The sequence below is a fragment of the Bos grunniens genome, chromosome 11, assembly GCF_055505025.1.
Source record: "Bos grunniens cultivar Pamir isolate PY7600 chromosome 11, Bosgru_T2T1.0, whole genome shotgun sequence".
Taxonomy (NCBI): Eukaryota; Metazoa; Chordata; class Mammalia; order Artiodactyla; family Bovidae; genus Bos; species Bos grunniens.
In genome coordinates, this window is record NC_141175.1 from 14,956,294 (window position 1) to 14,969,048 (window position 12,755).

The 12,755-nt window shown below is 48.3% G+C and overlaps 1 protein-coding gene across 2 annotated transcripts in view; it reads left to right on the forward strand.

Annotated features, from left to right (window-relative positions):
• TTLL11 (tubulin tyrosine ligase like 11) overlaps positions 1-12,755 on the forward strand; it is a 268,134-nt gene that overhangs the window by 88,359 nt on the left and 167,020 nt on the right. For both annotated transcript variants that reach the window (XM_086325418.1, XM_086325419.1), the window contains exon 4: positions 9,712-10,287. In XM_086325418.1, the coding sequence (XP_086181544.1) occupies positions 9,712-10,287 (576 nt within the window). The remainder of the gene's footprint in view (positions 1-9,711; positions 10,288-12,755) is intronic.

Consider the following 12,755-nt stretch of genomic DNA (forward strand, 5'->3'; position numbering starts at 1 on the left):
ATTATCACACAATGTCACTTTCCAGTCCCACAACCTTTCTCTTTCCTCACTTTACCTATTAAACCAAACATTCAACTGCTTGGAGTTTTCCCAAAGGACGTGGTTGTCACGGAAAGATCTCAGACTTTAGACTTGGCTGTGTGGCGGCAGCTCTGGGTCTCCACCTCTCTGAACCTCAGTTTCCTTGTGGGTTGTGAGGATTCAGGAGATCATGGCTATAAAGCAGAGAGCACAGGGCATGGGTTCTACAAATAGCTGTTTCCCCTTTATTTTCTTTCTTTCTTACTAGAATAATCTTGTTTCTTTCCGGAGAAGCTGGTTTATCTGGCAATCTGTCAACTAGATACCTATTAACTAATGTCCCTGGGGCTCATAAATGCCATTGAAATCAAGCTTCCTAATAATTTCACTTCAGAAAATGTTTCTTGAGCACCCATGGTGCTACATTCTGGGATTAGTGAGGAAAATAAGACGTGGTCTTGATCCTCAATGAGCTCGTGGGAGAGAGAACACGATAAATAACAATAATAGCCCACCATATGTTAGCCCGGGCAAGTCACACGCTTTAACTTGTGGAATCCCCTCAACTGCCCCATGGCGGAGGCGCTGCTGTTACTCCCATTTGCCAGCTGAGCAAACTGAGGCATAGAGTGGTCAAAAAACTGTCGAGGGTTCCACAGCTAGGAAAGGGCAGCGCGCTGGGCTTTGGAGCACTGCAGGCAGAGTCTGTGTTCTTAGCTCCCACGATAGACTTAAAGATGCAACTATCGAACACCATAGCTCTAGACTTAAAAGGCACACAGGCAGTTGCGTTACAGTGTGATGGAGACGTGCTGGAGACGGGTTAGAGGTCACAACCATAGGAGCACAGAGGACAGACGCAAGGGACATTCTGCCTGGAGGCTCCTAGGGCAGGAAAGGATTCTCAGAGGGATCCTTTGAGCTGGGCCTTTGGTGCTGAGCAGGAGCCCTGCCATCGAAGAAGGGGGAGGAAGACTTAGAGGTAAGGATTAGAGGGTGTGGAAGAGGGATGGGCAGAGCAGGAGGGGCAGGAAGTGAGGCTGCTCAGATGCCAGGAGCAGTTCTGCCCAGGGAGGAGGGTCTTTTAAGCCACTCCATTTTAAGGAGTTGCATGGGAGTGGTCAGCTGTACATCCTTGGGAATAATTCATATTATTTCTTTTAAGCTGTTCAAGTAAACCCCAAACACTCATCAGTGATCAAAACCAACAGGCTTTTCTTTTTTTGGTTGTTGTTGTTTGTTTTGTCTTACCATTTAGGTTTTTCTCAATTCAGTCAGTCAGTTCAGTTGCTCAGTCGTGTCCAACATTTTGCGATCCCATGCACTGCAGCATGCCAGGCTTCCCTGTCCATCACCAACTCCTGGAGCTTGCTCAAACTCATGTCCATCGAGTCGGTGATGCCACCCAACCATCTCATCCTCTGTTGTCACCTTCTCCTCCTGCCTTCAATCTTGCCCAGCATCAGGGTCTTTCCCAATGAGTCAGTTATTCGCATCAGGTGGCCAGAGTATTGGAGTTTCAGCTTCAATATCAGTCCTTCAATGAATATTCAGGACTGATTTCTTTTAGGATTGACTGGTTGGATCTCCTTGCGCTCCAAAGGACTCTCAAGAGTCTTCTCCAACACCACAGTTCAAAAGCATCAATTCTTTGGCACTCAGCTTTCTTTATGGCCCAACTCTCACATCCATACATGACTACTGGAAAAACCATAGCTTTGACCAGATGGACTTTTGTCAGCAAAGTAATGTCTCTGCGTTTTAATATTCTGCCTAGGGTGGTCATAGCTTTTCTTCCAAGGAGCAAGCATCTTTTAATTTCATGGCTGCAGTCACCATCTGCAGTGATTTTGGAGCCCCTCCAAAAATAAAGCCTGTCACTGTTTCCATTGTTTCCCCATCTATTTCCCATGAAGTGATGGGACCAGGTGTCATGATCTTAGTTTTCTGAATGTTAAGTTTTAAGCCAACTTTTTCACTTTCCTCTTTTACTTTCATCAAGAGGCTTTTTAGTTCCTCTTCACTTTCTGCCATAAGGGTGGTGTCATCTGTGTATCTGAGGTTATTGATATTTCTCCCGGCAATCTTGATTCCAGTTTGTGCTACATCCAGCCTGGCATTTTGCATAATGTACTCTGCATATAAGTTAAATAATCAGGGTGACAATATACAGCCTTGATGTACTCCTTTCCCAATTTGGAACCAGCCTGTTCCATGTCCAGTTCTAACTGTTGCTTCTTGACCTGCATACAGATTTCTCAGGAGGCAGGTAAGGTGGTCTGGTATTCCCATCTCTTTAAGAATGTTCCACAGTTTGTTGATTATATCTCTTCAAAAGCGAGGGAGTGGGAAGATGTTTGACAGGTGTAGTAAGAGTACCCCCGCTCCCAGTAACTGCTAGGCTGAGCAGTTTCTTTGGATTCTCTTCCTCCAGTTCAAGATGTTCCCCATCTGAGTTTAAAATTGGTGTCTCAGGCCAGCCAGCCAGCAGTTCTTATTTTTGCTAATGCCAGGAGAGTTGCTATATCAATATTAATCATCTGCATGAAATATTGAACAATGTGGTCCTGTTCTGATGAATAGTGAGGGGCTTGTGGAGGAGGTGATAGAAAATCTTAAATTGGCTTTGTGGCTGCAGGTGCTCAATGGATAAGTCAGTCAATGAGGTGAACTCCTCACCCCCCTCCCCACCAGGACCCACTCCTGTTCCTGAGTTCCCCGTAAATCTGTAAGTGGCACCAGCCCTCCACCCCTTCACCTCCATCCAGCCACCAGCTGCCCCTGAATCCACCTCTGTCCCATTTCTGCATCCCAATCCCATCGCCACTGCCCAGCTCAGCCCCTTGGGCCTTGGATAGCCCCATATCTTCCTGCATCTAATCTTGTCCCCATCAAAGCATCCCCCCTCAGATGCCAGAGTGATGTGTGTTCTAGGTCACCCAGCAGTTTAAAACCCACTGGTTGCCTACAGATCATGTAGAAACACAAGGTGTTTGGAGTCTGGAATGAATCCTGCTGTCTCCTGCCTTCTCAAAACTCCACTGCTACAGCACTCTGCCTGTTCTTCCCCTGGGCCTTACCTGGCTGCCTTCCACCATGCCCCTTCCTGCCTGGCCCTCAGTAACCTAGCTGCAGACCACCGCCTCCTCTCCTGACTCAGAAATTGCCTGGTACATGGTACACTGGGAGGAGGAATTTGCACCCCTCCTTCCCCCCTCACCCCCCATCCCTGCCCCTGGCCACGTGAGGATGGATTGGCTGAGACCGGGAGGGGCTGCTCCCTGCCCCTGCCCGACATGTACTGTATAACATCTGCTTGTCTACCAGAGTCTTGTTTTTCGCTGCCAAGCTGCTCCCTGTGCCTGCGACACCAGGGGTCTCGGTTGCTAAGATTGGATGCAAATCCACCCGAGTGACAGAGGACCGCTGTCACTGGCTTTGACGTCCCCGCTATCGCAGACACAGTATTTCTTCGGCAGTTGTCCCCTTACCTGCCCCCTCACTGCTAATAATGTTTTGTGGCTTGGTATTCCGGTGGCTGAATTTCTCTCTCGAAATAGTTTAGCCTGAGTGCCCCCGCTGCCCTGCCGACTCCTTCAAGTGCATCACAAATCTCCCATCCGGGGTGGGGTGGGGGGGCTCATGATCCCGTAGATCATCCCTGTGCGCTGATCACCGCAGCCCTGCCTCAGCCCTCCTCCTCTGATTCACATCACTCTCGTGTTTGTAACACAGCCTTCCGCTGGGTGATGTCAAGATAAATCATTGTTCAGAACCCGTTAGCTGGCGGGAGCCAGGGACCTCAGTGTGACCCCCTTTATTGTATAGGTGAGTACAACAGAGTCTAGGAGGTCAGGTGACTTTCTTACGGTCACGCAGTCAGATGTTTCCTAACTAAACTGGGACTGGAATCCAGATTTTGTTTTTCACTTCAGTACTCTTTCTAACTCACCGAAAACTATTCCCTTTTTTTTTTTTTTCAATGAAAAAATTTTAACTCAAAGTGGTAAGACACGTGTAACATAAAATTTACCATCTTAGCCAGTTTAAAGTGTGCAGTTCAGTGGTGTTAAATATATTCATATTATTGTATAGCTGTAACCATCATCTATCTACAGAACTTTTGTCATCTTCCCAAACTGAAACTGTATACATCACACAGTCACTCCCCAGTCCTCCCCCTTCCCAGTCTTTGGTAACCACCTTTCAACTTTCTGTCTCTCTGAATTTGATTGCTCTAGATACCTGATTCAGGTGGCCCTAGTGGTAAAGAACCCGCCTGCCATCGCAGGAGACATAAGAGACTCAGGTTCCATCCCTGAGTCGGGAAGATCCCCTGGAGGAGGGCATGGCAACCCACTCCAGTATTCTTGCCTGGAGAATCCCATGGACAGAGGAGCCTGGCGGGCTACAGTCCATGGGGTCACGAAGGGTTGGACACGACTGAAGCCATTTATCATGCATAGCATACAGGTACCTCATACAAGTGGAACCATATAGTATTTTTTCCTTTAGTGTGATGGCTTATTTCACTTAGCACACTGTCTTCAAGTTTCATTGTAGTGTATGTCAGAATTTCCTTCCTGTTTATAGCTGAATAATACTTGATGGTATGTACATACCACATTTTGTTTATCCATTCATCTGTTGATGGACACTCAGGTTTCTCCCACGTTTTGGCTAGTGACAATAAAGCTGCTATGGACATGGGCGTACAAACATCTGTTTGCCAAGAGCTATCCTTTATGAAAATATATTCAGAGACACTTGCTGCTACTGGTATTTTTTTTTAATGGTAAGTTTGGAAAAGAACAACAGCAACAAAAAACCACCTTGAAGAATACAAACGTCACTAATTTTACCTGGTATGTATCTCCTGTATTTCATACTCATGTTGCCCATAATTCTAAAAGTTTTATACAGACAGAGGATTTTAATTGAGGGAGACTTTTTAACAATCTGTGTATTAAGGAGAACACCTGAAGTGTTTGTAAGGGACAGACAGCGTGAGAACTGAGCATGACCTTGGCTAACCATGGCGTTCTCGAGATTCTATTCATTCAAAGTATGAGCTTACCTTGACAGTACTGCAGAGAGAGATTTTTGTGGTGCTTCTTTAAGACTGTGTGCGTGGATCCTAAGTTGCTCCAGTCGTGTCTGACTCTGTGTGATCCTGTAGACCATAACCCACCAGGCTCCTCTGTCCATGGGATTCTCCAGGCAAGAATACTGGTTGCCATTTCCTTCTCCAGGGGATCTTCACGACCCAGGGATCAACCCTTAGCATTTTGTAGAGTGCTTTTGTTGTTGTTATTCAGTAGCTAAGTTGTGTCCAATTCTTTGTGACCCCATGGACTGCAGCACCCTGTCCATCTCCACCTCCTGGAATTTACTCAAATTCATGTCCGTTGAGTTGGTGATGCCATCCAACCATCTCATCCTCTGTTGTCCCCTTCTCCTCCTGCCCTCAATCTTTCTCAGTATCAGGGTCTTTTCTAATGAGTTAGTTCTTTGCACCAGGTGGCCAAATGACAAGAGTCACATTTTGAATGGGGGGCCGGGGGGGGCGGGGGGGGGGCGGTGAGTCTTTCCCGGTCACATTTCTTAAATATCCACTAGGGGGCAGTAAAAGACATAACAATTTTCAATAGCGCCAGCGAGTGCCTGGCAATCTGGTCTCCTGGTCCTCTGCACAGCTCTCTCGGTTCTCTGTGCACAGTTACAAGATAATGAATTTCACATGCAAGGGCATGTGTGGGTGAAACTGGTGATACCGTCAGCTGTAGCCCAAGTGCAAGTTTTTCTCATATTCTGGCTAGCATTAATGCGTAAAACTTTATTCAGTATCTGGGGTCCAGATTGCATTTTTATTTAATTCATGTTAGCTCAGTGATTCTCAAACGGAGTGAACACCAGAATTACCCGTCATGCTTTTTCTCAAATACGTATATGCTCAGGTCTCATCCCAGATCTGTTAAGTCAGAATTTCTGGGCCTGGGGCCTAGTTATATAGACTATCTTTAGATTCTGGTCCGTGACTTCTTGCTAAGAACCAATGCGTTCGTTCTTTAATAACTTTAATAACTGGGGGGAAGAGGTCACCTTTGAGTAAAACCTCTGAGGAAAGTGAATGTGACTTCTAGAATTTTTTTCTCTTTTTAAAATAGAAGTTACTGAAGGGGTCTGGTGGCTTGGGGAATGACATTCAGAACAGCTATGAAGCTTTCCCATAAATAGTGCCTATATTGGAGCAAGCCAGGAGCCCAGACAGAAGATCTGGGACTGAGGCAGGCCTGGCAAACTCAGGATCTATGATGGCAGTTCCAAGAAGGACAAGCTCAGAGGCCAAACTCTTCGGTGTGTGGCCGTATTAAGAGAATCTTTCCAATAGCATTCAGGGAAAAAGAGACCTTTTTTATTTTGTCAGAGATAAAGATGGCACAAAGAACTTGCTGTGAGGTCAGAAGGCTTCAGTTCTCATCCCGTGTGTGTGTGCTAAGTGGCATCAGTGGTATCCCACTCTGTGCGACCCCATGGATTGCATCCCGCCAGGCTCCTCTGTCCATGGGATTCTGCAGGCAAGAATACTGGAGTGGGTTGCCATTTCCTACTCCAGGGGATCTTTCCGACCCAGGAATAGAACCTGCGTCTCTTAGTTCTTCTGCATTGGCTGGGGTGTTCTTTAGCACTTGCACCACCTGGGGTGCCCCAGTTCTCATCCTAACCGTCCCCATAGCCAGTTAGGGGACCCAAGGCCACTCATGTCACCTCTCTGAGCCTCCACTGCTCCGTTTGAATTATGAGAGGATTGTGTGCCATTGATCTCCGAGGATCGTTCCGGTTCTAAAGGTTCCATGATCCTGTTGGTATTAATAATCTTGATTTGTATGGTACTACCCTGGCAAAGAGCAGAAGAAATATTCAGTAATGCAGTGAATGACAGAGACTATTGACCATGTAGTTTAATTTATTTAAGGCATATACAGTGAATTCAAAGGAGAAAATATTGTGGCCAATAATATATTGAACTGTTAGTATCTTCAGCATAGCAAAAGCTTTCCAGAGGGAAAAATTACCCATCAGTGCAAACCTGACATTTTTCACTTCTTGATCCATAACTGCCATTTCTCCCGTACGCTTATATTTACTGTAAAGGGCCAAACGTATGAATGCTTCAGATGAATATTAAATAACTACATAAGCGTCAAGGTCACTGTTGCGAGGGAGGCTAGGTGGAGGGCCCTGGGAGGCCGGCATTGATCTCCCGTGAAGTTCTATCCTCGAATCCTGCTGACGAGGGGAAACAATGGATGTGGACCATTATTAAGGCTTTAAGTGTTTCCTCCATTGTTAACGATCTTTTACAAGCCCGGGGTAACTGATAGTGCCCAAGGAATTGGCAAAAGCTTCACTTAGAAATATAGGCTGGTCAGAGAGATAAGTAAAACCCAGAGCACAGATGTCCTGGGTTGGGCTTACGCAGCAAAGGTGTGCGGCCAGGCAAGTCCAGCGCTGGGGCACGCCGGCTCAGCTCTGTTAAGGTTCAGCAAGGAAGGAAAGCTCTCTCTCGGGCTCTTTCAAGGCAGAAGCTGCAGAGAGTAAGGGGCTTCTCTGGTGGTCCATTGGTTAAGACTTCGCCTTCCAATGCAGGGGATACCAGTTCAATTCCTGATCAGGGAATGCAGATCCCACATGCCTTGCAGCTAAAAAAAAAAAAAAAAAACCAAAGGATAAAATAGAGGAAAGGGGCTTACCTGGTAGCTCAGTGGTAAAGCATCCGCCTGCCAATGCAGGTGACATGGGTTCAATCCCTGATCTGGGAAGCTTCCACATACCTCAGAACAACTAAGCCCGTGCGCCACAACTTCTGACTTTGTGCTCTAGAGCCCAAGAACCACGACTGCTGAGCCCACACACAGCAACTACTGAAGCCCTCATGCTCGAGCCAGTGCTCCACAGCGAGAGAAGCCACCACAGTGAGAAGCCCACACTTCAACAGAGTAGCCCCCGATCACCACAACTAGAGAAAAGCCCGTGCAGCAACGAAGACCCAGCAAAGCCACAAATAAATAAAAACCCAGAGGCAATAGTGTGACAATTTCAATAAAGACTAAAATTGGTCCACATTAAAAAAAAAATTTTTTTTTTTAGGCATTAAAAACTTAAAAACAACAGCAACAAGGGAAAACCAGATCCACCTTTAAATTTCCTCCAGCTCCCCTGCCCTAGAGAAAACCTCTCAAGGATCAGACAAGTGTCTGGGGGAAACTGGGTGTGTGTGAGTGGTGCAGAGTCAGGCTGAGTGTCTGAGCCGGTCAAGCGCCCCAGGTAATTATGTGGGTGTCCTGCTGACCTGGAGCTGGGAGGAGAGCACATCTTAGGATGACGGAATCTAGTTTCAAAAGGTCTCAACAGATCAAAGGATTGAGTGAGTCTACCAGATGAACCTAATGAGAGACACAGAAGCTGAAACCAATGGTTCCCGTGCGCGAGCTCGCTGTAGTGGCGCGTTCCGCCCTGTGCACATTTCAGTTTATTTCCTCTTTACAGTGATCCGGGGAGGGGGAAGGTTTTATATCCCCGTTTTTAGAACGAGGAGACTGAGACGTGGAAGTACAGAGGACGGTGCACACACCTCAGAGCCCTGGATCTGGTTTCAATCCCGGTTCTGCCCCTCAGTCTGCCAGAAAGTTACTTCATCTTTAAAAAAAAAACAGCAACACTATAATCGCTTTAAATAAAGACTTTGGAGTTTCTTATAAAGTTTCAAAAAAAAAAAAAAACCAAACAAACACAACCAGCAACACCCAGGCTTTATGGCTGCCTTTTATGTGTCAGCTTCAGTGGGCTTCAGCTTTTGCATGTGTTCTCATTTAATCCTCAGAACAATCTTGCTCCTATTTTACAGACGGAAAAGACACAGATAATTTATGTAACTTGCATGGGGTCACACAGGAAGTAGCAGGGCGGGGATCTGAGCCCAGACAGTCTGACTTCCAGGCCTGCGTTCCCTGTTTCCTATATTACGAAAAGGGAACAACCATATGTTCTGCGAGGGCTGGATGAAATAACTTCTGTAAAGTGCCTCAAATAGTCCCCACACATAAGTGAAGTGAAGGTCACTCAGTCACGTCCGACTCTTTGCGACCTCATGGACTATACAGTCCATGGAATTCTCCAGGCCAGAATACTGTAATGGGTAGCCTATCCCTTCTCCAGCAGATCCTCCCAACCTAGGGATCGAACCCAGGTCCCCTGCATTTCAGGTGGGTTCTTTACTAGCTGAGCCACTAGGGAAGCCTGAGAATACTGGAATGGGTAGCCTATCCCTTCTCTAGCAGATCCTCCCAACCCAGGGATCGAACCCAGATCCCCTGCCTTGCAGGTGGATTCTTTACCAACTGAGCTATCAGGACTTGCGCAGGGTGATAGCTAATAACCAGCCAATACCTGGGGTGGAACCCCGGTCTCATGATTGCAAACTGGCCGCATTGAAAGGAACAAGATCGGGGGCCATTTGCGGGTGACTGTCTCAGTGCCTGGCACAGAGTTACGTCTGGCAGGTGCTGAGTGAGTCCTTACATAGGTGGGGTCATTCTGCACCCATTCACCATTTGCCAAGGTCCTGCTGTGTCTCGGGGACCACAGGGGACAGGAATATGGTGCTAACCGTCCTTTTTCTCTCTCCAGGTTCAAATGGTGAAAGATGGGGACCCCTCCTGGAAGCCCACTTTTATTGTGAAACCTGACAGTGGTTGTCAGGGTGACGGAATCTACCTCATCAAAGACCCCAGTGACATCCGCCTGTCAGGGACGCTCCAGAGTAGGCCGGCGGTGGTCCAGGAGTACATCTGCAAGCCCCTCCTCATCGACAAACTCAAGTTCGACATCCGTCTGTACGTCCTGCTAAAGTCTCTAGAGCCCTTAGAGATCTACATAGCCAAGGACGGACTCTCTCGGTTTTGTACGGAGCCGTACCAGGAGCCCAACCCCAAAAACCTGCACCACATCTTCATGCATTTGACCAACTACTCCCTGAACGTCCACAGTGGGAACTTCGTCCATTCGGACAGTACTAGCACGGGCAGCAAAAGGACTTTTTCTAGCATTCTCTATAGGTTGTCCTCCAAGGGTGTTGACATCAAGAAGGTCTGGTCCGATATCATCTCCTTGGTGATCAAGACCGTCATTGCCCTGACTCCACAACTCAAAGTGTTCCACCAGTCAGATATACCCGCGGGGAGGCCGGGCCCCACCTGCTTCCAGGTAACCAGCGCCAGTTCCCAGCCGGAGTTCTTGGTCTTGACCCGGCTCTCCCTGGTCTCCTGTGGGGTGAGGGATGGGGGCGGGGTGGTCAGAGGGGTGGAGGGATGGTTGCCCGAATGGGCTTTGGTGTGAAAGCAGGGTCCAACTTTCTGCTTTCTATTCGCTGGCTGTGTGACTTGGGGCAAGTTACTTCCATTTTCTCACCTGTAAAATGAGACTAAGAGTAAACCTCCCTTAAAGGATGCTTGTAAGAGTCAAATGAGCAGTGTGGAAAGCCCCAGTGCCTCCCGTTCATTCTTTCTTCCTGTAGTTTTCACCAGCTGCTTAGCAGGGGCCAGGCACTGTTCGAGGTACTAGTGAGACAGGAAGTCAGGTCCCTGCTGGCTGATGCAGAGAATCTGTGCTCTTGTGGGAGATGAATAAGTTAAAGAGCAATTTGTATAGGGACTGCCCTGGTGGTCCAGTGGTTAGGACTCCACACTTCCAGTGCACGGGGCCTGGGTTCATTACCCAGTGGGGGAACTAGGATCCAACATGCTGTGTAGAATGGCCAGAAAACGGAAAAAAAGCCATTAGTATGAAGTGTCACGAGTGCTGGAATAGAGGAAACACACCAGGAAACATACCAGGTGCTGTGAGATTGTGGGGCCATCTAACATTTTCTGAGTGGGAACAAGGGTGGTCTGGGAAGACTTCCCAGAAGTAGCAGCAGTTAAACTAGGACCTGGAGTAAGAGTTAGATGGAGCAGGCTAGACTGGAGAGTGCTGGGGAGACAAAGAATCCTGGGGGTGACATGCTTGCAGCCCCAGATGTGAGTCTGGATGGAGGGTGGGGTTTGAAGCAGAGACATGGAGGGAGATGAGGAAGTTGAGGTGGGAGAGGTCGGTGGGGTAAGTCATGGAAAGCTGAGGGCAATGGGGTCCACGGGAGGGTGCCCAACGGACACAGATGCACTCAGGTTTGCATGTGACAAGGATCAAACTGGCCACAGGGTGAAGACCAGATTGAGGGGAGGCTAGGAGCAGGGTTGTGGGGAGAACTGGTGAGCTGAGTGCTTTCCTATGACCAAGAGAGGATGCCAGCTTGGGTTGTGAAGGGCTTGGTGGTGTTGGAAAGAACAGATGTGAGAACCATGGTGGTGGTGGTGGTATAGTCGCTCAGTCATGTCTGACTCTTGCAACCCCACAGACTGCAGCCCACCAGGCTCCTCTGTCCGTGGGATTCTCCAGGCAAGAATGCTGGAGTGGGTTGCCCTTTCCTTCTCCAGGGGATCTTCCCAACCTAGGAATTGAACCCGGGTCTCCTGCATTGCAGGCAGATTCTTTACTGACTGAGCTTTGCAGGAAGCCCATGTGAGAACTATGAAAGGGGTCAAACAACCAGACTTGGTGATTGGCTGCGGCTGGGGGACAGTGGAGAGACCGTGGCGGGGAAGATGCAGGGAACCCAGACCAACTCCTGGCTGGCTTAGGTGCTTGGATGGATGAAGAGAAGCCGCCGGAAGGGGGCCAGGCTTGTGGGCAGGAGTCAGGAGTTGGACTTGAACATGCCTCTGAAGGGCCTGTGTGACATCCAAGTGGGGAGGTTAGGTGGACATTGGGCATCTGATCCTGGAGTACAGGAGCGGGAGGGCTGGGCGGGACAGAGATGGGGAGCATCAGTGTTCAGATGGTCATGGGGCCGTGAGACGCTGCAGGGTGAGCAGAGGCCAGAGAAGACCCCCTTGGGCACCGCCATTCAGTAAGGGACAGGGTGATGTGTGGAGCACTGGCTCAGCCAGTGGGCAGGGAGGAGATGGACACGGGGGTGGTGCATCCTTCCAGGTCATTTGGCCATGAAGGTGGTGGGGGGAGACCTGGAGTCTAGGTGCTTGGTGGGGACACAGTTTCCTGCAGATAAATTAGAGTAGGGAGCAGATGATACGAAACACCACCTCTGGGACCCCCGTGATCTAATCTTGAAGCAGTTAGTATATAAGAAAGAATACGTGGAACATGTGTGTAACCTATGAAGCAGAAGCAGGAAACCATCATCTCCAACCTACCTCCCAACCCAAGGTCCCCAATTATAGTGCTGCTCCCTGATCCCGTTCCTCACCCCGAGGTAACCATCGTCCCGAATGTTCTCGTTATCATTTCCTTGCTTAAAAAAAAACCTTTTATTATATGCGAATATATCCCTGAGGAATATATGGTTTTGCTTGTTTCCGAGCATCATAAAAACACTGCAATCACGCACATAGTCTTCTACCACTCTCTTTTCGGCTCTATGTGGAGGTAGGTCGTTGGTTCGCTTTCATTTGCACGGTTGTACATCCCGTTGTAAATACGCACGCTTTGTTCATCGGTTCTTCTATCATTGAACGTTTGAGTTGTTTCTAGTCCTTTAAAGGCTGTGGCAGGAGAGACGCAGGTAGCGTGGAACAGGAAGGGGGAGGGGGAGGCAGCGGGGCGGCATCTCTGACGGA